At 40.9% G+C, this 26,724-nt stretch overlaps 1 protein-coding gene across 6 annotated transcripts in view; it reads right to left on the reverse strand.

Moving 5' to 3' along the window:
• The window catches only part of LOC108442230 (vacuolar protein sorting-associated protein 13B), a 401,016-nt gene that overhangs the window by 87,271 nt on the left and 287,021 nt on the right, over window positions 1–26,724 (reverse strand). For 4 of the 6 annotated variants that reach the window (XM_037534077.1, XM_037534074.1, XM_037534076.1 and 1 more), the window contains one exon: window positions 19,630–19,791. The exons of 1 other annotated variant lie outside the window; for it this stretch is intronic. In XM_037534077.1, the coding sequence (XP_037389974.1) occupies window positions 19,630–19,791 (162 nt within the window). Of the gene's footprint in view, window positions 1–16,099; window positions 16,182–19,629; window positions 19,792–26,724 lie in introns of those variants that run through there. One more of the 6 variants, XM_037534079.1, reaches the window with a different exon arrangement.

Here is a 26,724-nt window from a genome sequence, read left to right on the forward strand (position 1 = left end):
GCCATATTATTTACCACGGCAGTTCTCCCACGCTATTATGCAAATATCTGGGACTGTATATTGACAATAAACTGGATTGGGCTAAGAACACTGAAGCCCTCTACAGGAAGGGCCAAAGTTGTCTCCATTTTTTGAGGCACCTGAGGTCCTTCAACATCTGCCGGACTATGCTCAGGATTTTCTATGAGTCTGTGGTGGTGAGTGTTATCCTCTATGCTGTTGCATTCTGGGGATGCAGGCTGAGGGTGCCAGACGCCAGCAGACTCAACAAACTGATCCGCAAGCCCAGTGATGTTGTGGAGCTGGACTTGCTGACAGCGGTGTCAGAGAGGAGGATGCTGTCTAAGCTGCAGGCCATTATGGACAACGGCTCCCACTCAGTCTATGACACAGTAATGAGACATAGGAGGACATTCAGTACAAGACTCATTCGATCGAAATGCACCACAGAGCTCCACAGGAAGTCATTCTTACCTGTGGCCATCAAACTCTCCAACTCCTCCCTCAATTTGTGATACTATGGTTCATCTGTGCGATACTTAATACCAAAAGTGTACTGTCCATATGTGTAATAATAATTTTGTGCAATAACTCAGAGGAGCAGTAATTTGAACTGCTATATACAGTATGTTTCATATTTATCACAGTCACTGCCACTTTACTGCATTCATAAGAATTTAAGTCGTGTGTACATATTGCAAATTTCTCCTTTTTGTTTTCAATTATTTAAGTGTTTATTTTTAACATAAAGGGTTTCAACTGTAATAACTGCAATTTCCATATGGGATCAATAGAGTATTCTGATTTACCTAGAGAAGGCAAAGAGAATTGCTAGACCAATTTTGAAATGTTTGGATCAAAATCCAGAGACTAGTTTGAAAAGTTATTTCAACAGTTATTGATTATAAAAAAAACTATGCAGTTTTATAATAAACATGCATTTGCAAAATTGTTTGGCACACATGTCAGGTATTCAATTACTGCTGTTTAATGTGATGAATTTGCATATACGCTTACTATATGAAATTATTTTTTTAGTGTCTCCTATTACCATATGCCCACTAAACTTTGCATCTTGTTTCACTGTTAAGCATTGAGCAGGTGTACCAAATTTGGTATCACTTGGACAATGCCTTATTGTCACAGCAGTACTGTAATGAATACATATTTAAATCACAATGTTCAATTAGTGGTACAATTTAGTCAAACACATCAAGGGGCAAAGAGGTTTAGTCTGAAGACTGGTGTATTTTGTCAACATTTGCATTTCTTTAGTGTAAACTGAGTAAGAGATATGTTTATTTTACATAATTCATATATAATTGCATGCTGTAGCACCACCTAGACATCAGTTTATACCACAATTGGCATGCTTCTTCAGAGTATTATTCTGCATGGCTGTACCATGGCTTTGAGATGATCAGGTGTAAACTGAAGGACTAGTTCAATATAGATCATATTCAAATAATATGCATTTATTAAAAAAATATAGTAATTAGTAAAGGACTTGCATTTGCAAAGTTCACTTAATAGCAGTATTTCATATAACTGCATGTTATATTCTGCACAGTATAAGACTGTCATTTTAGTGTTTTAAAAAAATCAGCAGCTCCCCTCCCCCCTGTGGCTACTACCTGTCATGCTTCAAAGGATAGCAGAGAGTACATACTTAGAGATACCTATCAAGTTTCTAGTGACTGGTCAGTCCTAAATCTGTCAAATGCCTGCTGAAATCTGATTGGCCGATGGTTGTCATGTTTTTTCAAATATGATATCAGTCTCATAGATCCTGATCCAGGACAGCCCCTTGTAGCATCATGCCAATTTTCATGTCAATTGCACGTAAGACTTTTCTGCCTGTTATAGTGCCAACTAGGGATGCACGGACAGGGATAGCCTACATGCCTAAGGGTACTACTACCTTGTTTCATGTCTGTACGACTTGGTTGGTTGGATGGTTTGGTCTGCAGGATTGATTTTAGTGAAGAAAAAGAAGAGGAACAGATAAAATCCCAACAATTACAATAGGGTTCCAGCACTTGGTGCTTGGACCCCTAATAATAAGAAAAATCTTGACAATTCCAATAGGGTCCTTATACCTATACGTATGCGTTCACAAAATTTTACACTGCTGCGCTGACGTAGAACTGTGTGCTTGCACTGGGTTGGTATGACCAAGAGGTCAAAACAAGCTCAGAACAAAGTGACTGCTGTTCCCTGATTGGTGTTCTTGCTTTGCACTTCTCTTGTTTTGACATGTTACGTTTTTATACACAGAAACCAAAAGGAACGACAGATTTCTGAAAATGTAGTGGAGTAAAAAGTAAGATATTTGACTTTGAAATGCAGTGGAGTGAAAGTAAAAAGTCAGCCAAAATGGCAATACTTATGTAAAGTACAGATACATGGAAAAACTACTTAAGTACAGTAACAAATTACATTTACTTAGTTACTGTCCTCCACTGGTCAGCGGATGTTGAGGTGCACAGTCCGCAGAGGTGGCACATTTCTGCAGAGTCAGAGTCTGTGTTGCTACAAACCTCCAAACTTCATGTGACCTTCAGATTAGCTCAAGAACAGTGAGTAGAGAGCTTAATGGAATGAGCTTCCATGGCCAAGCAGCTTCATGGAAGCCTTACATCACCAAGTGCAATGAAAAGCGTTGAATGCAGTGGTGTAAAACAAGCCACCACTGGACTCTACAGCAGTGAAGGTGTGTTCTCTAGAGATGCTTCACGCTTCTCCATCTGGCAATCCAATAGACGAGTCTGGGTTTGGTGGTTACCAGGAGAACGGCACTTGTATGACTGCACTGTGCCAAGTGTAAAGTCTGGTTGAGGGGGGGAATCGGAACTCAATGCTTCAGCAGACCAAGAGATTTTGGATAATTTCATGCTCACAACTTTGTGGGAACAGTTTGGGGATGGCCCCTTCCTGTTCCAACATGACTGCGCACCAGTGCACAAAGCAAGGTCCATAAAGACATGGATGAGTCAGTTTGGTGTGAATTAGAGCAGAGACTGTGAGCCAGGCCTTCTCGTCCAACCAGACATCAGTGTCTGACCTCACAAATGTGCTTCTGGAAGAATGGTCAAAAAAATGTCAAACAAATTCCTAAACATTGTGGAAAGCCTTCCCAGTAGAGTTGAAGCTATCATAGCTGCAAAGGGTGACCTGGCATCATATTAAACCCTATGGATTAACAATGGGATGTCACTCAAGTTCAAATGCGTGTGAAGGCAGACGAGTGAATACTTTTGGCAATATAATGTATGTTGACTCACATTTCAAAGGTCCAGCACAGTATTTGCCTCCTTACTCAAAGCAAGTTGTTACATTACCAGGAAGTACGTCATCATCTTATATAATACTTCTCCTTCAGTCCAACAATCATTGGGCACTGAAGAGTGCATAAAAAGACATCTACATTTATTTATTTTTTATACTGCCCTCTAACCACCATTTAGATAAAACTAATTGACCAGCGCAAAACATAAGCTACTGTATATTGTACACTGAATAACTGTGAAATCAACTGACTCTACCACTCTTCATACACTCCCCCTTGCTCATCATGAGCTAGTTGCTCCTATTTAGTTGCTAGGAGATGGCACACATTTACAAATGGTCAGTTCTTGAATGCAAGTGGGAGAATTGTGACTCTATACATTTTGGAACTACAAATTTACAGGTGAAAATATGAGGTTGAAATTAGCTTTCTATTTGCCAACTTTCCTATTCCATAAATGGTGTAGCAGTTACATTCTGGCTCTGAACAATTTAAAGTGGAACAATAAAGTTGAATAAGAAGCCTCAGCCACCAGAATGTAATTGCTGCATCAATTAAGATGGAACTGGATAATTCGAGAAGTTGCTACTAGACTGCAATTTGCAGTTTCAAGGCCAGGTTCTTGCTTAAAATTTCTCTCTTCAGGTTCATGCAAGGAAGGTGGCATTTACATGACTCGATTTCCAGCTTCAGCTATACTGTCTAACTAGGTTATCTTTGACAGAGAAGCTGCCAATCAATCTGGTAAAAGGCAATAGAAAAAAAAGGAGAAAATACAATTTAATGTCCTTTCTGTGGACAAAATTAGAAGGAAACAAACATCTAAAATTCTTCTTGGAAATACATTTTTTATGTTAGAAAACAACTGTGCAGGGCCTTCAACAAAAACAGTACAAAAACAAGATTTGCAATGTTTTAACTTGTCAACTTAGGTTTTTTGTAAATATACAGTTATTCTGAAACTGATACCTACAAAATATTTTTAAAAAGTTGGGTTAGGGGCAATTAGCAATTAGATAAGGAACATTGTAAAATGTTCAAAAAACATCTTAAACAGGTGTGTAATTATGCTTGGATTATGCTTATGCTATATATGCCTTTCCTGAAGAAAATGGTACTTAAAAGGTAAAAAAAAAAAAAACGAAAAATGAGAATTCTGGATAAAAAGACTTACAAAGGTGATTGTCTATTTGTTTTTGTTAAAAATGACAAATAGTCCTCCATAGCTATGAGCCCACTGTTGTAGATTGTGGTACTGGATTTTGATGCTTCTGCACTTGCAGTGATTCTGAGGCCCTTGTGAAAATTTTGTGAAATTTTAAATAAACATAGGTAGAATGTATCTCTCAAAAGGCTGCCTTTCGGCTAAAAATGGGACTTTCAACATGCAACTAGAAAAAAAACAACAAAATAACAAAATAACAGTAAATCAAAAATAAAATCCGCTTTTATTATGACAATCTCTGCCCCATGACTTGAGCCCTACAGAGATAACAAAGCATGTCAATATTTCCAATACTTACTGTGCAAAGAAGTGCCAATCACTGTGTCCATGTATGCATGTGTTGTTAAGGACACTGTTTGCATGTGTATGTTATTTTGAATGTCACCTGCAGTGCTTTGGCAACTGCTACTGTGACACAGTTGCTGCCCAGTCCTGGGGGACTTTCAGGAAGTAGAATATCCTCCTAAACTCTCTTCAGACTCACACTAAACCCTGACCTTAGCTAAAGTCCTGCCATTATCTACATTCCAGCACTCTCAAATGATCCAGGGCTCACCACAGAGCTTTCTGACCCAGAGCATTGTTCCTCTCCTGGACAAACTAAATGCAAACAGGCTTCTTAACATTGTTTTGTGAATAAAGGCTGACAGAAGGAACAAGGCTGTTATTTGGGAGAATGGGCAAGCCACTTAGTTAATGGAAAGCAGCTTCCACATACAGAGACAACAAAGACAGAGCATGTGAAAAAGATATGTGGAACAAATAACATCAGCACCAAATGACGTGTTCAGGGAATGGCTAGGCAGACAGGCAGTGCTGGGACACGAACCCACTGAGATAGAACTGGCTTAACATAGCTTGCATACAACAAGTCAGATTGTCTGACTAAAAACTATGGCAACATGATCACGCCAGCACTGTGGTCACAGGGCAGAATTAAAGAGGTATGTGACGATTGGGGTTACAGCAACCACTGAATGAAAGAAAGTGCAGTATTTTTTACAGTTAGACAATAGGATGAGTTCATTTATATTATACTGATGCTTCAAAAGGATGCTAGCTTCAAAGCACTCCAAAGATCCAGGACTGGAACAACAAAACCACAGTAAAATATAGTAATACATGTTTCTGCATCAGTTCCAGAGAGAAACACTATTCTTCTGATGCTATTGAAAATACTTATTCATTTTTTCAGGTGAATGTGGGGAGAGATAGCTGCTTTAGGAGCTAAATGCATCTTATTTTTAACAGATAATCATGCAAGCAAAAGACCATGGTCTCCACAAAGCTGAATGGTAAAGGGCCGAACTAAAAATTCAAAACCTTTAATAAAACAGAATAATATGTACTCAACACTTACATTTGACAACAAATTCACAATTTGAGCAACATTTTAATTGTTAATAATTCTAATTATTTACTCATTTCTAGAACTATGTTTTGTGGTCACTTCAATGTGGGAAATGTAAATGTAAATGTATCCTTACTAGACTCTGTTAAAAGAAAAAAAATCATTCTCCCAACAACTACTATGGTTAGTTTGGTTAATAAGGCTGCCATTTTAATTGTGTGTAATTTTGAATGCGTTGTAAGTGGACAAACCATAAATATCATGCCACGGGGATCCTTTGTATCAGAGTCCTCCCTCTGCTGGATATAGGTCTACTAGAATTGATATTGATACTTATATTGGTCCATATTTTTCCTCCAAAAAGTTTTTCCAGTAAGGACATTGATTTTTCCAAGCTCTGGCATGACACAGTACTTTATAATATTGAAAACAGCCAAACGTGACCATTCCCCTTTAATTAAGCAGTTGTTGACTGATGACCAGTAGGTCATTCTCCTCTCATTGACGGAACAGAGGGGAAGATCGTGGTAGTTTGTTTAGGCTTGTATCATGGCCTGTTGTATGTAGAATTTTTAAAAGAATTTAGTGATTTCGCTGCAGATTTAGCAGTTTGTAGTGATAAAGTAATTATAGTAGGAGACTTCAACATTCATTTTGAAAAAGTTGATGACTCATTAAAAAAGGCTTTTGCATCAATTCTAGACTCAGTTGGTATTGCTCAAAATGTAACAGGACCTACGCATTACTGTAATCATACTCTGGATCTGGTTTTGACCCTGGGTGTTAGCATAGATAACCTAGATATTCTTTCTCAAACCTCAGTAATCTCAGATCATTATCTTATTTCTTTTAAACTTCATCTTAGTCATAATATACGTACATCCCCCAGCTACTCTATGAAACGTTCAATAACGCTCTTTACCGCTCAACAATTTACTGATAACCTTCCTGATTTATCAACCATAGTGTACTCTCCAGGTAACCCAGCAGAACTAGACAAACTAACTGATTGTTTAGAAAATACCTTCCGGTCTACTTTAGATGGTGTAGCACCACTTAAACACAAAAAAGAGAGACAGAAAAAACTTGCGCTGTGGTATAACGACCAAACTCGTACTTTAAAGCAATTAGTACGAAATTTTGAGCGAAAATGGCGATCAACCAAACTGGAAGTATTCCACTCTGCTTGGAAAGACAGTATTGTTGAATATAGAAGAGAAATTAATAAAGCCCGCTCAGAGTATCTGGCCTCTCAGATCGAGATTAATAAAAACAACCCTAGAGTTCTCTTTAGTGTTATTTCTAAACTGACTAAAAATCAGGCAGGTACTGATCCTCAGATTCCAGCAATCCACACTAGCAATGCTTTTATGGACTATTTTGATAATAAAATCGAAAATATTCGGGACAAAATTCAACAGATAAATAGCACATCTTGTCTGTCATCTGGTGTGGCTGATATAGAACAAAATCCAGCTACCGAAGTCAGGTTGGAAGTTTTTAACCCACTACATCATTTAGAACTGGAGAAAATTATCTCCTCATCAAACTGCACAACCTGTACACTTGATGCAGTTCCCACAAAACTATTAAAACAGGTATTACCAGACATAATTAAACCACTATTAACAATAGTAAACTCATCATTAAACCTGGGGTATGTTCCCAAAGCCTTTAAACTAGCAGTAATTAAACCTTTGATCAAGAAACCAAATCTTGATCCTAGTGTACTATCTAACTATAGACCTATTTCAAATTTACCATTTATTTCTAAGATTTTAGAAAAGGCCGTGGCCCAACAACTTGGCTCTTATCTGCAAAGAAACCAGATCTATGAAAAATTCCAATCTGGATTTAGGCCTCATCATAGCACTGAGACAGCTCTAGTTAAGATAACAAATGATCTGCTTCTTGCCGCTGACCAAGGCTGCGTTTCTTTACTGGTACTTCTTGATCTGAGCGCAGCTTTTGATACAATAGATCATAATATCCTCCTAGAAAGATTAGAGAAAATGGTCGGTATAACTGGAACTGCCTTATCATGGTTCAAATCATACTTGACCGATCGTTTTCAGTTTGTGAGGGTAAATAATATACCCTCCAATTATACAAAGGTTAGATATGGAGTTCCACAAGGCTCTATCTTAGGACCGTTATTATTTACGTTATACATGCTCCCCCTGGGCAAAGTTATTAGAAAACATAATGTTAATTTTCATTGTTATGCAGACGACACGCAGCTCTTCATATCAGCCAAACCTGATGACAAACAGAGAATAAAGAAAATGGAGGATTGCGTAAAAGATGTGAAATCATGGATGTCACACAACTTTCTTCTATTAAATAGTGATAAAACAGAAGTTCTTCTATTAGGCCCTAAAGCTGCTAGAAATAAATTATCACACCTAATGTTGAATCTGGCCGACTTCTCAGTCACACCTGGTTCAACAGCTAAAAATCTTGGCGTTATCATAGATTCAGATCTAGCATTTGATAAACACATATCTAATGTTACTAAAACAGCTTTTCTACATCTCCGTAACATCGCCAAGCTAAGAAATGCTTTATCCTTACATGACGCAGAAAAATTAGTACATGCCTTCATTACGTCAAGGCTAGACTACTGTAATGCGCTACTGTCAGGATGTTCTAGCAGTAACTTAAATAAACTTCAGCTAGTTCAAAATGCTGCAGCCAGGGTCCTTAATAAACTAGAAAATTTGACCATATTAGTCCAGTCCTATCAGCTCTTCACTGGCTTCCAGTCAAATTCCGCATAGACTATAAAATTCTCCTGTTAACGTATAAAGCCCTACATGGGCTCGCTCCTGAGTATCTGAGAGACCTTATCTCCTATTATGAACCACCACGATTACTTAGATCACAGGGTGCTGGCTTCCTAGTAGTTCCCAAAATTCAGAGAAGCTCTGCAGGAGGAAGAGCTTTCTCTTATAAAGCGCCCCAACTCTGGAATAATCTCCCCGATAATGTTCGGGACTCAGACACAGTCTCAATCTTTAAGTCTAGACTAAAAACTTACTTGTTTAGTTTAGCTTTTGGTAGTTAATGTTAATTCCCTTTAGATAAGGCTGCAGATCCAGGGGTTCATGGACATAGTGAATTGTGGGTAAACTGAGATGCTGGTGCTGCTGTCACTCACTACATGCAATCACTCAGGTTTGTGGACGGTGGAGTGGGTGAATGCCAGTGTCTCAGGGAGCCTCCGTGTCTATGTTACCTTCTGGCTCTCTCCCTTTAGTTAGGCTGTCATATTCAGACCTGCCGGAGTCATTAGTCACACTCTGATAATTTTTTACATTTTCTGTTCTTCATAAATCCAGTCTAAACTAATTCCTAAATCTTTCCTTCCTCCGAGTTACTGACTGTCCACCGGTCCGGCCCAATACTGATGGATGTCCCACCCTCAAGTCCCCCTGTCCCCCTGATTGACCAGACTGATGGAAGTTTCTGGAACGCAGCTTCTCCACTACAGATCACATCCAAATCTATATGAACTCTAATTGTTTCCACTGTTGATTATACACACCTGAATATATTAGAACTGCGTGGATGTAAAATTGACTTTTCAATGTTTAACTTATAAGTTGTCTGACCAGTGGTAGGATGGTCCCCCCTTTAGATGTGAGTCTTGGTCCTCCCGAGGTTTCTTCCTCCTCCAGCTCTGAGGGAGTTTTTCCTTGCCTCAGCGCTCACGGGGGTTCTGTATATTCTGTATATTATGTTCAGTGTTTTGTCTGATTCTCTGTGCTGTGATTCCCATTTTTGTAAAGCTGCTTTGTGACAACATCAGTTGTAAAAAGCGCTATATAAATAAATTTGATTTGATTTGATTTGTTGCCATAAGCACATGGCAGGAGAGAAGGCTACCACAAAGAGGGGTGGTAGGGTGGCACCTGATTGGTCTGATGATGTATTAATAGTTTGGACAAATACCATCAAGCGAAACTGCCTGTTCATCCAGATACAATTTGGTCCCTATAATGAGTGTAACAAAAGTTCTAGGCTATGCAATATGGAAAGATGGTAAACAAGTTGGAGACATTGCTAGGCAATTTATGAGCAAGAAATGAGCAAGAAACGCTATGAGATTGAAATAACATGCCTTCATACTAGGACTGATAAGTTGGAGTCAGTGTATAAAAACTGCAATAAAAGCATCAAATAAATTTGCAGGAGGAAAAGGCAAAGTAGAGTCAGTCAGCAGTCCCCTGTAAATCAACCCCAACAACAAGTACTCAAAAATTATATCCAGATTTGAGGGGAGAACAGATTGTCAGGATAGTGAGTGAATCAGATTCTGATAATCATGAACCACCACAATTGCAGTGTGTTCCGCTGGTAAGGACAGTTGTGCATTTAGCCGCCGGGGAGAAGACGTAAAAAGACCATAAAAGACCAGTACATACTCCTGAGTCCAGAACAACTTGATAAACTAAGCAGGGATTTTAAACATCCTCGGGCAATGGGTACTGTGTTCCTTTCATCAGTATGTTGCATTGTAAAAGACGATTATATAATCTGCATCCATTCGATGAGGTGTTAATTTTATCCCAAAATATGGCAGAAAGGGAGGTCCAAGAATTGCATGATGAACTAGTTGAAATGTAATCGAGGCTTTTAGTAAAAAGCACAGGTCAGATGTTACATCCTGGGCTACCACAGTTGAACGCAAACAAGGAAAAGGTGAATCTGTACCTGTTTACGTTACTCAATTTCGTGAATGTTTCCTGGCACATTCTGGGTTGACAGAATATAGGGATGATACTTTGGACAGAATTACATGTCCCAGTCCATTACATCAATGTTGGTTTGATGGCTTAAGTGACATAATTAAACAACAGCTGAACATTGCATATAGAGATTGGAAAGTCAGGAATTTTAGTCCCATAAAGTCCCATAAAGCGCATGCTACGCAGCTTCTGGAGTTATGGGCCAGACTCAGTGCCATTTTGGTTGGAGCAGATATCCATACCTCCTATTTTAGGTATGCATATAATTAATCGGTTTACATCAAATCTTACAATTTCAGCAAATTCTGTGACATGGTTATTAGCTACCATTAGTTTGTCTACCATAACACCCTATCTGGTCCAAATCACCCACAGATTGTGGTTTACTAAAGGCTGAACCTGTCATACTGACTGGTACTCCTCCCCCAAATACCAAGCAGAATCCAGTTAATGACGCGGCATTGTCAGGTATTCAATCTATAGTGGAAGACTTTGTTAGACAAGATGTATTGTGTCCAACCCAAAGTCCCAGCAACTCACAGGTATGACCGGTTCCTAAAGGGGATTCATTTCGTCTGGGTGTAGATTATCGTGAAGCTAACGAATGCATTACAAAAATGGCACCTATAGTAGCTGATCCATCTACTATTTTTAATGGATTAAGTCCAGAACATAGTATTTTTGCTGTAACTGATATGACAAATGAATTTTGGTCAGTAGATTTACATGAAGCCACGGTGCACGCTATTTCACCACCTGTCACCCTAGCGCAGCTATGCTCTTTTCTGGGACTGTGCAATTACTGTCGTCCTTGGATTGAAGATTATTCAAAAACTGCTCAACCTCTACATGATCTAACTAAAACAGAAAATCAGAAGCCTGCCTTTCAGCTATATGATGATTAGTTACAAGCTTTTTATTTCATTAAAACTGCTCTATGCAAGGCCCCAGCAGTAGGCCTAGTGAACATGGAACTACCATTCACCTTGTATGTTTCAGAATTACTAGGTTTTGTGTCTAGCTGTTTTACTTAAAATCATGTCGAAAGAGAGAGAGAGAGGTCTGTGTTTTATTACTCCACTAAAACAGACACGGTAGCACTTGGAATGTCACCCTGCTTGAGAGCAATGCAGGCAACTTATCTTTGTTTAAGCTGTTGCTCCAAATGTCCCTCTTTGCTCTTAAATAGCAGGATTGTTTCAGAAACAACACAAAGGTGGGTTAACTGGCTTACAGTTTTAACTGCCCCTAATACAGTAATCAAAAGGATTGTCTAGTGTGGTGCAAAATATATATGCTGAAACACCTTCGCCAAATGGTGATGTGTTATTCACGGACGGCTCTTCCCCCATCCTTGATGAGGGATGATGCACAGAGTGGGCTGTTACAACAGAGCATGAAGAAACAGCTACCTGCAGATTGCCGGATCATTACTCCGCACTACAGGCAGAATTGGTCACACTAACTCATGCCTGTGTGCTGGCTAAAGATTTAAAAGCAAATATATTTCTCGATTCAAAGTATGTCCACAGCATATACCACAATTTTGGCTTGTTATGGAAGCAGAGACATTTTCTGACAGCAAATGAAACCCCAGTGAAATATGCCCAGCAGGTGGCAGACCTAATGGAAGCACTCACACTTCCAAAACAGGCTGCTATTATTAAAATAAAAGCCCATTCTTCTGCCATGTCTTCTGAACACCAAGGCAACTGACTAACTGATAATGCAACTAAAAGGGCATGTCTTTTGTCTATTGAATTTATCCTGTCACCCTGTGAACAACCTGCCGTTGAAAATTTGGTCTACTTGCTTTATGCCAGCAGGCCCTGGGTTTGGAAGTTTGGACTTGGATTGAGTGAGGTACGTCTCTTCGTGATGGTACCTGGGTTAAGGAGGGTAAACATGTGCCTCCTGATAGTCTAGGTCACCCTGGAGTAACCCAGAAGGTACTTTGCTTCAACGAAGTATGGTGGAATCCTAAATTCCGCAAGTATGCGGAGAGCCATTGTCTAGATTGCACCAACTATCTTAAGGCAAATCCAGGACCCGCAGTCTCCCTCCCCTACCAAACTGTAACACCACTGAGTGGCCCATTCCAAGAATTGCAGGTGGATTACATCACTGTGCCAAGATGCCAGTGAAAACAGGACTGTTTTATAATAATTTGCAAGTTCTCAAGGTGGACTGAGGGATATGCCACTACTAAAGGCACTGCTCTACATACCACCAAATGTCTGGTGAAAGATTTTATCCCAAGGTGGGGTTTCCCAAATCTCATTGAGATCTCACTTTACTGAGAAGGTTTGTCAAGAAGTAGCAAGGTTTTTGGAGATAAAGTGGCTTCTCCACTGTCCCTATTGACCTCAAGCATCAGGTCAGGTAGAAAGGATAAACAGAACTTTATAGTCCAGACTGACCAAGTTACATCATGAAGGGGTTTCACAGATGGAAGCTTTACCAGCTGTACTTTGCAGCATCAGAGTTTCAACTAACAGAAGTACCCAGCTGTCACCATATGAGATTACTCGCCATTCTACTTCCAGGAACTATTGATCTAAAAGTGGCAGACATGCATGTTATGTTTGATAGTCTGCTGCAATACTGCAGACATTATCTGAGTAAAACTATTACTAGCAGTTAAAGCTATTTTAGCTGTAAAAAGTGGACCGACATCATATTAAACCCTACAGATTAAGAATGGGATGTCACACAGGTTCATATGCATGTGAAGACAGACGAGCAAATACTTTTGATAATATAGTGTTTAAAGGCTTTAACATGGAGAAACAAAATACTTGCAAACACAACTAAGACTGTAATTTTACCATTATTCATGTATTTGTGACTATGTTGACTGTCTATTGTATGTTCTACAAACCTTCGTAGGTCAGTACATACATACATAGTTTATGTTTAAAGATTTTTGAGAGACCAAAGCCATCTTTTTCGTGATTCCTTAGGTCCAAACAAACAATATTTGGTTAATTAAGCTCCACCCACTTAGATTTTTTTGCATACTGCAAAATATCGAAAACTACTACTGCGACCTAGTCCTGCAGTTTTCATCCAATCCTCGTGTAAATTTAAAAGAGCCTGAAACTCAATAATTATCAAACAAATTTGACTTTTCTAAACAGCATGGCTGTCATACACCAATGAATCCTTCGGGGGGGGGGGGGGGGGGGGGGGGGGATCATGATTAATTTAAAATTCTATAAATTCAAGAATCCTTCACCCAAATTTTTTTTAACTTGACAGGTGCATTCAGGAGATTGAATTTTGTGCGCAGATGTCAACAGGGGGCAGAGTTAATGCTACATACCTATTTCTATTTCGATCAAGCTGAAACTTGGCGTGTCACATCTATTGGACAGACTACAAGTGACAGTCCAAGGACAATTTGATACATTGAAATATATGGTCACCATCGGTCAATCAGCATTTAGCAGACTTCTGACAAGCTTAACATTGATCTATCATCATGAAACTTGGTGTCTATATGTCGCCAGTTTCAAACAACCAGTGAAGTTTCAACAGATTTGACCACTGGGGGCACTATTCATGAATTATTACATGTTATTAATAATATTACTAATTTTGTCACTATTTCTATATGAATCTAATGTAGCAAATTGTGCCAAACAATTCTCCAATTGCAAGTTTATTACAAAAACGTAATCGTAAACTGTTAGAAAACCATACTTTTCAAGCTAGTCTCTAGATCCAAACTTTTCAAAACTGGTCTAGATATTCTCTGTGCCCTCTCTAGATAAACAATTATCCAAAAAAAAAATCACTTTTTTATTCACCGTGGTGTTGATCTTGATTCAGTTAACTGACCTGAATAACTCTGGAATTACAGTGTATCACAAAAGTGAGTACACCCCTCACATTTCTGCAGATATTTAAGTATATCTTTTCATGGGACAACACTGACAAAATGACACTTTGACACAATGAAAAGTAGTCTGTGTGCAGCTTGCATAAATTTAAATTTATTCTTCCCTCAAAATAACTCAATACACGGCCATTAATGTCTAAACCACCAGCAACAAAAGTGAGTACACCCCTAAGAGACTACACCATAAAAGTCCAAATTGAGCACTGCTTGTAATTTTCCCTTCAAAATGTCATGTGACTTGTTAGTGTTACTAGGTCTCAGGTGTGCATAGGGAGCAGGTGTGTTCAAATTTGTAGTACAGCTCTCACACTCTCTCATACTGGTCACTGAAAGTTCCAACATGGCACCTCATGGCAAAGAACTCTCTGAGGATCTTAAAAGATGAATTGTTGCGCTACATGAAGATGGCCAAGGCTACAAGAAGATTGCCAACACCCTGAAACTCAGCTGCAGCACAGTGGCCAAGATCATCCAGCGTTTTAAAAGAGCAGGGTCCACTCAGAACAGATCTCGTGTTGGTTGTCCAAAGAAGCTGAGTGCACGTGCTCAGCATCACATCCAAATGCTGTCTTTGAAAGATAGAAAGATAGGAATGCTGTCAGCATTGCTGCAGAGATTGAAGAGGTGGGGGGTCAGCCTGTCAGTGCTCAGACCATACGCTGCACACTACATCAAACTGGTCTGCATGGCTGTCACCTCAGAAGGAAGCCTCTTCTGAAGTCTGTACACAAGAAAGCCCGCAAACAGTTTGCTGAAGACATGGCAACAAAGGACATGGATTACTGGAACCATGTCCTATGGTCTGATGAGACCAAGATTAATTTGTTTGGTTCAGATGGTCTCAAGCATGTGGCAATCAGGTGAGGTGTACAAAGATAAGTGTGTCATGCCTACAGTCAAGCATGGTGGTGGGAATGTCATGGTCTGGGGCTGCATGAGTGCTGCAGGTGTTGGGGAGTTACATTTCATTGAGGGACACATGAACTTCAATATGTACTGTGAAATACTGAAACAGAGCATGATCCCCTCCCTCCGGAAACTGGGTCGCAGGGCAGTGTTTCAGCATGATAATCAAAACACACCTCTAAGATGACCTCTGCTTTATTGAAGAGGCTGAGGGTAAAGGTGATGGACTGGCCAAGCATGTCTCCAGACCTAAACCAATAGAACATCTTTGGGGCATCCTCAAGTGGAAGGTGGAGGAGTGCAACGTCTCGAATATCCACCAGCTCCGTGATGTCGTCATGGAGGAGTGGAAAAGCATTCCAGTGGCAACCTGTGAAGCTCTGGTAAACTCCATGCCCAGGAGAGTCAGTTTAAGGCAGTTCTGGAAAATAATGGTGGCCACACAAAATATTGACACTTCAGGAACTATCTCTTAGGGGTGTACTCACTTTTGTTGCTGGTGGTTTAGACATTAATGGCTGTATATGGAGTTTTTTGGAGGGAAGAATAAATTTACACTCTTATATAAGCTGCACACAGATTACCTTTCACTGTGTCAGAGTGTCATTTTGTCAGTGTTGTCCCATGAAAAGATATACTTAAATATCTGCAGAAATGTGAGGGGTGTACTCACTTTTGTGATACACTGTATGTTGTCAGAAATTTCACTCCTTGTCTGATATTTTGGCTTTTGGCAGTTGGTCCAGATGACATACCTGTGGAGGTATGGAGATGTTTAGGAGAGAAGGCAGTGAACTTTTTAACCAGGTTGTTTAACAAAATCCTGAAGAGTGAGAGGATACCTGATGAGTGGAGAAGTAGTGTACTGGTCCCCATTTTTAAGAACAAGGGTGATGTGCAGAGCTGCAGTAACTACAGAGTTATAACGTTGATGAGCCACACCATGAAGGTATGGGAAAGAGTTGTTGAAGCAAGGTTCAGATCAGTGAGCAGCAGTTTGGTTTCATGCCCAGAAAGAGTACCACAGATGCAATTTTTGCATTAAGAGTGTTGGTAGAGAAGTACAGAGAAGGTCAGAAGGAGCTACATTGTGTCTTTGTGGATCTAGAGAAGGCATATGATAGGGTGCCAAGAGAGGAACTGTGGTACTGTATGAGGAAGTCAGGTGTAGCTGAAAAGTATGTTAGGGTGGTGCAGGACATGTATGAGGATAGTGAGACAGTGGTGAGGTGTGCAGTTGGAGTGACAGATGGTTTCAAGGTGAAGGTAGGGTTACATCAGGGATCAGCTTTGAGCCCCTTCTTGTTTGCAATGGTGATGGAAAGGTTGACAGATGAGGTCAGGCAGGAGGCTCCATGGACCATGATTTTTGCAGATGACATTGTAATCTGTGGTGAGAGTAGAGAGCAGGTGGAAAAGAATATGGAGAGGTGGAGGTTTGCACTGGAGAGGAGAGGAATGAAGGTCAGTAGAGACAAGACGGAATACATGTGTGTGAATGAGAGGGAGGCAGGTGGAAAGGTGAAGATGCAAGGAGTAGAGGTCGTAAAGGTGGATGACTTCAAATATCTTGGGTCAACCATCCAGAGCAATGGACAGTGTAGAAAAGAGGTGAAGAAGAAGGTGCAGGCAGGATGGAGTGGGTGGAGACCTGTGTCAGGGCTGATATGTGACAGAAGGATAGCAGCAAGAGTGAAAGGGAAGGTTTACAAGACAGTAGTGCGTCCTGCTATGATGTATGGTTTGGAGACTGTGGCTCTGTCTAAAAGACAGGAGGCTGAGCTGGAGGTGGTGGAGATGAAGATGCTGAGATTTTTGTTGGGAGTGACAAGGATGGACAAGATTAGAAATGTGCAGATCAGAGGGACAGTGAAGTTGGAGCAGTTTGGAGATAAAGCCAGAGAGGCCAGATTGAGATGGTTTGGACATGTGTTAAGGGGGAATAGTGGATATATTGGTCAAAGAATGTTGGAGATGGAGCTGCCGGGCAGAAGGAGAAGAGGTAGACCTCAGCAAAGGTTTATGGGTGTAGTGAAGGCGGACATGGAGATGGTTGGTGTGTAAAAGTAGAGGAGGCAGTGGATAGGGCAAGATGGAGGCAGATGATCCGCTGTGGTGACCCCTAAAGGGAGCAGCCGGAAGAAGAAGAAGAAGAAGAAGAAGAAGAAGAAGAAGAAGAAGAAGAGTCTGATATTTTGGCTTACTCATTCAAAGACTATAACTTATTATACAAAAGGTCAGTCACTTGAACATCTTTGTTTACGTTCCCTCATCAATATCATATCACATTGAAGCCTTTTGACAAATTCAGATCATCTGCAACCATGGTTTTAACTTTCACTGCTATGCTGATGACTTTCAAATTTATGTCAGCACTACTTCCCTCTATGCCTCCACCCAGGCTTTAAGTTCTTGTGTCAGAGATTTGAAAATTTGCTTTCAAACCAATTATCTTAAACTAAACGCTGATAAAACCGAGGTTCTGTTAGTTGGAGCTGAAACCGCACTTTCCCAGGTATTGAACTTTTCAGTCAACATTGATGGTGTCGATATTAAGCCAGCCCAATTTGTTAAGAACCTTGGCTGTCTTCTTGATTCATCTCTTACTTTTGAGTCTCACATTAAGCTCATCATTAAAACTGCATTTTATCATCTGCTTTACATTGCATGCTTATGCCCTATGCTGAGTGACACTGATGCTAAAATGTTGAGCAATGCCTTCATCTTCTCTTGCATTGATTACTGTATCTCACTTTTCTATGATCTTCCAGTAAAACTAATCAATCGTCTTCAGTATGTCCAAAACTCAGCAGCCAGGGTTCTTACCTCCATCAAGTGCACAGCTCATATCACTCCTATTCTTCGACAGATGTATCAGCTTAATGTTAGTTCTGGGATTAAGTACAAAATCCTTCTTCTTTCCTTCAAGGCTTTACATGGTCTGGCTCCGACATACCTTTCTGATCTCATTTCTTTATATTGTCCCTCTTGTGCTCTGCGATCTTCTAATCCTGGATTCCTCACAGTTCCCTCAACTAGACTTTCTACTATGGGTGGCTGATCTTTCAGTGTTGCTGCTCCCAAACTCTGGAATTCTCTACCTTCCACTCTTTGTAACTGCTCTTTGCTGTCTTCCTTCAGATCTCTGCTAAAAACCTTCCTTTTTTTCTTCTCTGTAGTCTTTTTTAGTTGTAGTTGTTTAGCTGTAGTTTTTTTTTTAATTTAATTCCTTCTTCTTATTATTATTGTTGTTGTGATGACTGGCAATGATAACACCCTAAATAACTCTACCCATGGTACCTGCACTAGCAACAGACTAAAAGCTTGAGAACATCAAAATGAAAGAGCAGAAGAAATAACCATCAGGAGCATTTTCTGTATGCTATACACCCTGATGCTGAAATTAAATGTAATTACACACACTTGCACAAACACACGACACCACACGCCACCACAACAGTAAGTCAATTTTGTTTTTAGACACATTTTCATCCTGTCCCATTCCATCACTGTAGCCATAATGCCCCTAGCTTCTAAGGGAGCAAATCAGGAAAGCAACAGTAGTGAGTCTAACTGTGGTAGGGGCAGAAGCACAAAGAGAAAACTAATTGCTTCAGCCTACTCATCCACTTACTGATAACATGAAATTTTCTTAGGCATACTCTTTTCTCTGCCTGTCTTTCTCTTTTACTCTCACTTTGACTCTCAAAGACTATTGTGGAACACTGTGGAATAGCTGGCTGTCCTCCTTCTGTCACCCTCCATTCCAAAACCCCAAACCACAGAGTGTGAAACACAATCTTGCTCAGAAACACATGGTTAGCCCACTAGCATTCACAAAGACAACAAATGGAAAGAGTGAGTGAGTGAGTGAGTGAGTGAGTGAGTGAGTGAGTGAGTGAGAGAGAGAGAGAGAGAGACAGAGACAGAGAGAGACAGAGAGAGAGACAGAGAGAGAGAGAGAGAGGTAGGTAGGTAGGTAGGTAGGTAGGTAGATCTTTGTTTATTTGTCATTATTGATTCCAAACCCAGTTCATAAAGTACCAGACCCTTGCACATTTATTTTATTTCTCTTGCTTTAACCCACTTCAGCTCAAGCAAGGGTTGTTACTTATCAGATATTTCATTCATCTACATTGCCATTATGTAGCATTCATGTGAAGAGACAGGGAGAGAGAGAGACAGACACACACATACACATACCTGTAACGATTTGTGCGATCTCCAACAGTACTGGTGGCTATGTTTACTGGCTAGCACCACACTTTCATCAGTGTCCACTTGGCCAAAACGCAGAGTCTCCTGAGTGTCATTACAGATCACATAGTGACTGAAGAGCAGCTCCTCTGCTTCTGGGTTGAGGTTCTGCATAGTTACACACACACACACTCACACACACACACACACACACACACACACACACACACACACACGCACACACACACACACAGATATATATATATATATGAAGAACTGTTTGGTGGAATGACGTAACCATTTGCTGATTGGTTCTATGCTGATGTCAGTACTGCGCCACCACATCCTGCTGTGTTATTTCAAACTTCAAAACAATTTTAAAAAGGGCAGTTCCCTCACACGGACGGTAAGTAAACAAAAGCAATGCACAATTTTAACCCAAAAGTAACAAGGTGCTAAAATTACATCACACACTGAGAAATGCCCCTATGCTAAAATTGTGTGCCTCTGTCGATCGCTGCATTGCGCACCTGGAAAATTCTAGTGCTGACATAGATGGCAGGCAGAAACATGGACACTTTTTCAGTGGTGACAGGCCAGTTTAGCTCCCGGACTCTTAATACAGAGCCATGCTGTATACATGCAGAACGTGGTTTGATATTGTCTTGTTGAAATAAGCAAAGCCTTTCCTGAAAAAGATGTTGTCTGGATGGCAGCAAATAACACATCCTAGATCTGAATTAATGAAATATTCTAATTGAATACTTTGTTCAGTACAAAGTTGAATGTGCTGACAACAAAATCACACAAAAATCATCAATGGAAATCAAATTTATTAACCAATGGAGGCCTGGATTTGGAGTCATACACAATTAAAGTGGAAAAACACACTACAGGCTGATCCAGCTTTGATGTAATGTCCTTAAAACAAGTCAAAATGAGGCTCAGTATTGTGTGTGGCCTCCACGTGCCTGTATGACCTCCTTACAACGCCTGGGCATGCTCCTGATGAGGTGGCGGATGGTCTCCTGAGGGATCTCTTCCCAGACCTGGACTAAAGCATCCGCCAACTCCTAGACAGTCTGTGGTGGTTGGTGGATGGAGCGAGACATGATGTCCCAGATGTGCTCAATCAAATTCAGGTCTGGGGAAAGGGCGGGCCAGTCCATAGCTTCAATGCCTTCATCTTGCAGGAACTGCTGACACACTCCAGCCACATGAGGTCTAGCATTGTCCTGCATTAGGAGGAACCCAGGGCCAACCGCACCAGCATATGGTCTCACAAGGAGTCTGAGGATCTCATCTCGGTACCTAATGGCAGTCAGGCTACCTCTGGTGAGCACAGGGAGGCTGTGCGGCCCTTCAAAGAAATGCCACCCCACATCATTACTGACCCACTGCCAAACCGGTCATGCTGCAAGATGCTGCAGGCAGCAGATCGCTCTCCATGGCGTCTCCAGACTCTGTCACGTCTGTCACGTGCTCAGTGTGAACCTGCTTTCATTTGTGAAGGGCACAGGGCGCCAGTGGTGAATTTGCCAATCCTGGTGTTCTCTGGCAAATGCCAAGCGCCCTGCACAGTGTTGGGCTGTGAGCACAACCCCCATCTGTGGACGTCGGGCCCTCATACCATCCTCATGGAGTCGGTTTCTAACCGCTGTGCAGACACATGCACATTTGTGGCCTGCTGGAGGTCATTTTGCAGGGCTCTGGCAGTGCTCCTCCTGTTCCTCCTTGCACAAAGGTGGAGGTAGCAGTCCTGCTGCTGGGTTGTTGCCCTCCTACGGCCTCCTCCACGTCTCCTGGTGTACTGGCCTGTCTCCTCGTAGCGCCTCCAGCCTCTGGACACTACGCTGACAGACACAGCAAATCTTCTTGCCACAGCTCGCACTGATGTGCCATCCTGGATGAGCTGCACTACCTGAGCCAATTGTGTGGGTTGTAGAGTCCATCTCATGCTACCACGAGTGTGAAAGCACCACCAACATTCAAAAGTGAATAAAACATCAGCCAGAAAGCACAGGTACTGAGAAATGATCTGTGGTCCCCACCTGCAGAACCACTCCTTTATTGAGTGTGTCTTGCTAATTGCCAATAATTTCCACCTGTTGTCTATTCCATTTGCACAACACCGGGTGAAATTGATTGTCAATCAGTGTTGCTTCCTAAGTGGACAGTTTGATTTCACAGAAGTTTGATGTACGTGGAGTTATATTGTGTTGTTTAAGTGTTCCCTTTATTTTTTGGAGCAGTGTATATATATAAAACATTCAGCATTAATGGTGCCTTCAAAGATATGCCAGTGACCTGCACTAATACACCGCTATACCATCAAGAATACTGGCTTTTGAACTGTGCACTGATAACAAGCTGAGTGTCCATGATTTCCAAAAAGAAATTTAATAGCTGATTTTTAATTAGCTTTTTTTTAATTTATGTATTAAGCGTTTTAATTAACATTTGTGGATGCAGCGCCGAACTGTTTTTATAGACAGTGGTTTTCAGTTTTTCTGAGCCTGTGCAGTGATTTCCACTACAGAATCATGGCTGTTTTTAATGCAGTGCCATGTGAAGGCCCAAAGATCACAGCCAGCAAATACTACGTTTTTTATTTGTCCCTTACATACAAACATTTCTCCAATTTCTCAGTCTTTTAATGTTATGTACAGTAGATGATGAAAAGCAAAAGTTCTTTGCTATTTTGTGTTGATAAACTTTATTCTTGAATTGTTGCACTTACTTGATCGTACAGTCTTGCAGAGTGGTGAACCCCTCCACATCCTTACTTCTTAAAGACTCACCCTCTCTGGGATGCACATTTTATATCCATTCATGTTATTGACCTGTTGCCAATTAAGCCCAAGGTGTTATTTATTTATTATTACACAACTTTACCAGTCTTTTCTTGGCCCCTTCCCAAATTTTTTGGAAAGTGTTGATGGCATCAAATTCAAAATGGGCATGTATTTTCTCAAAAACAAAATTTCTCAATTTAAATATTCGGTATGTTGTCTTGGTACCATTTTCAATTAAATGCAGGCATTAAATGATCTGCACATTGCATTTTTATTTACATTTTTTCACAGCATCCCAACAAAATGAGGTTGTAGATCTCCAGGAACAGCATTGGGCACCCTTGGTCTAATGGACAAACTGTCTGTTCTTACATGGACACAACTGGAGAACCAGGAATGCAGCGTTCTGTGCTTCACAGAAGCTGAAGAAGAGGGTGCAAAACCAGAGCTGTAGTGAGTTCATCACTATGTCTGGAGACTTCAACCATACTACCCTCTCATCATGTCTGCCCACTTTCAGCCAGTTTGTGGACTGCAAGACAAGAGACAACAACACTCTGCACCTGCTGTATGTCAATGTCAAAAAGCATATAAATCCACAGCTCTCCCTTCACCGGGCTGTTCAGACCATAACCTGGTTCATCTCAACTCATGGTATAAAGCCCTGGTTCAGAGACAGGCGGTGACCACAAGGACAGTGAGGAAGTGGTCACCTGAGGCTGCAGAATCACTGAAGGGCTTTCTGAAGGCTACACAATGGGATGTCCTGTGTGAACCACATTGTGAGGATATTGATGCAGTAACATCATGCATCACTGACTACATCAACTTCTGTGTGGACTCTGTTGTACCCTCCAGGACTGTCTGATGCTTTCTGAACAAACCCTAGGTCATCAGTGACTTAAAGTCTGCTGAACCAGAAGAAAAGAGCATTTATGGCAGAAGATAGGGAGGAACTGAAGAGGGTACAAAAAGAGCTTAAAACCTCAATTAAGAAGGCCAAAGAGGAGTACATGTCCAAGCTGGAAAACAAACTAGAGCTGAATAACACTTGTCATGTCTGGAGAGGCCTAAAAGACATCACTGGTTTCAACCAACGCAGCCCTATTCCAGCAGAGGGAAAGCATAAATGGGCAAATGAGTTAAAAAAGTTCTTTGTGCGGCTTGACAACGGCTCCTCTCCTGCTCCACTGTGTCTGTCTCTTATGCAGGCCATGTACAGCCGCACTTTCCTCCACCACAGCCATTCACACTTGTGACCATCAGCGACCACTCTCTGCAATGGACACCTCTTACCCTCCCCCCACAACTGGAATGTGCAGTGATGTTACATTCACTGCTAATCAGGTGAAGGTCGAACTGAAAAAACTCAAGCAGAGCAAAGGAGCGGGACCTGATGGCATTGAACCCAGGGTGCTGAAACTGTGTGTGCATAGCAACTGTGTGGAATTCTTCATGTTCAATCTGAGCTACAGCCTGAAGAGAGTCCCAAGTTATGTGTACAACATCTTGTGTGGTTCCTGTCCCCAAGAAAAGGCAACTGGCAGCACTGAATGATTATTGACCAGTTGCACGGACATCCCACTTAACGAAGACACCTGAAAGGCTGATGCTAGCTCATCTGAGACCTCTGGTCAAAATACCTCTTGACATACTCTCACCTGGACACATCAGGCAGCACTGTGAAGATCATATGTTCTTTGATTTGTCCAGTGCTTTCATCAGCATACAGCCTGTGCTGTTAGGTGAGAAACTACAGCTGATGCAGGTGGATGAATCGATCATCTCATGGACAATGGACTATCTGACTGGATGGCCTCAGTATGTGTAACTGCAGGGCTGTGTGCAGTGTCAGGGCACCCCGGGGGACTGTATTAGCCCCATTACTGTTCAACCTGTACACCTCTGACTTCAGGTACAACAGAGTTATCTCAAAAAATTCCCAGATGACACAGCCATTGTGGGGTGCACAAGGAATGGACAGTAGGAGGAATACAGGAAGCTGCTGAAGGATTTTGCTGACTAGTGTAAGCTGAACCAGCTGCAGCTGAACATCAGACAGTATCTATCTATCTGCCTGAACTCTCCTCATTACCCAGACTAAAAGCTTTGGCTCCAAAAAGTCTGAGGTAAAAGCCATCAAACAGGATTAAGCTGTCTAATAAGTTACAGCTTAAAAGGAAGTCACCCTGGGACCAAAGATGGACACTGTGGGAGGTTATCAACCTTCTGCCCCAAAAGGTACACCAGGCAACCATAAATCCCTGCCTGGAACCTAGCTGCAGAGTATTACCAAGACTCAAAGTAAACTTTTCAATTACAGGAAGTTTCTAAAGTGTGCATCAACACCAAATTATCACCATTCAACAAGGGTTAATTTTAAGAAGCCCGGAGACCTCAGAAATGAGGTTGTTATGAGAATTTGCTTAAAAAGAAGCATTGTTGCATTGTCTGCCTGATTATCAACATATTATCTGTAAGCAATACTACCTGTTTTATTAGTCTTATTGTTGTGTTACTTAAAATCTTTATCTTTTACTACTGTTAAGTGCTAGAAATACGCAGTGTATAACTATGATAACATACTGAGGCAAGCATTTCATTGTATTGAGTTTACACCATTGACAAATTTTAGTCATAAACAGAGCTTACAGGCAAATTTTACCTTGTGTCCTTTAAGGGTTACTCTCTCTTATAAATATACCTAAATGTCTTAGTGGTTCACTTGATTTTGAAAGTTAAAACAAATTTGTGTTAGAATAATGTTTCTTTTCCTTTGTTTTAAAACTACCTAAAACAAGGGAAGCAGTGATTGTGGGGAAGGCGCTCCTAAAATTATGCACCACCGATCAGAGTAGGAAACAATGAATAGCTAATTAATCGTTAAGTGAAGAGAACCTATCAGCACTCTGGGTCCGTCTCCAAAGGGTAGGGCCTACACCCAAACAAAACTCGAGTGCACAGCAATTTCGGGAGTTCTGCTTTCTTAACAAGAAGATTCTAATTTCTAAGTTTGTGTCGGCCTTGGTCAGAAAGATAGGTCAGAAATATTAGAACGCTTAAGTTTCAGATCTGAAACCTTTGTTTATGTAACTTGTCTGTCCGTTCGCACATCTTAAGTGAAAATCACCCTTAGAGAAGGAAGGTGAATAGCTTCTTAGCCTGCCAGGGAGAACATATTTGCATTTTCGACTCTGCCAAAGTGAAGTAGTTAGTTAAATTATTATCACCATCGTCGGAACCCAGATTGCAAGATAACCCTCGCCAGCGGAGTTAGAGCAGTTCTTACACCACAGAGACACATCATCACACCCAGAGCCACGCACTAATCTGTGAGCAGATTGACCATTGAAAGGCTGCCCCAAGCTTGCCCCTCAAGCAGCCATGCCTCTGCCCAGTTACTGACTGAAAGGCGTGTGTCTGCACAGTGATGCAGCATCCACTGCCAGCGAGGAGGTTAACCAACATGTGAGCTCCAGCTTTTGATCAAGCCAGTCCTGAGCCAACCCCTCCAGAAGTCAGCCCTTCAACTCCAGCGGAATCTGGCTCCTTCAATTTGTAGTCAGGGCCATGATGCCAATTTATTTCATAAGAAAACTTATAATAGATATATCCACCCACAAAGTATTCCAGTCCATACCTCATACTATTTAACTGTGAATCACTTTACTCAAGCTATTTGTTTCTTTTGACTTTTATTTTTGTGTTTTATTTTCTGTTGTTTATCATTGAAAGTAGCCCAGATGTAGTTTGACCATGTTAAATAGCATCAAAGTCTGATAAGAGGTCAAAACAAATGGAGGAATAAAGAGCTTTGACTGAAAAGAGCTACAGTGTGTACCTATTAATGTGTTAAAGTAAGGAATGTGATCGATCTGAGAGGCAAGCAGGGTATCTGACTAACATCAGAAAACAGCAGAATCATAAAATTTCACATTTCACAAAATCACATTTCCTTACACAAAGCACACACACTTGCACTTATGTCTGTGAACAGAAACAACAACTTACACCATTTACAATGATCTGCAATGTCAATGGTCATAGACTAGTCCATTACCATTTCATAAGTTCCATTCAAACAGGTTTGAAAGCCTACAAAGCCTGGTCGATAAATGAAAAAGCAGAACAGCTTGGTCGACAAACATACAGTTGTATGCACTGGTTTCGGTACCCCTGGCTGGATAGTAAAAACTGCAAGCTAGAAGTAATTTGAAATGTTTTTATAGCGTTTCTCTGCTCTGAAGGTATTAGGTAGCTTAACTTTCAGATCATCAGCCAGCTGCTCGAAAGAGCCCATGGTTGT

The sequence above is a fragment of the Pygocentrus nattereri genome, chromosome 24 (assembly GCF_015220715.1).
Source record: "Pygocentrus nattereri isolate fPygNat1 chromosome 24, fPygNat1.pri, whole genome shotgun sequence".
NCBI classification, from domain to species: Eukaryota; Metazoa; Chordata; class Actinopteri; order Characiformes; family Serrasalmidae; genus Pygocentrus; species Pygocentrus nattereri.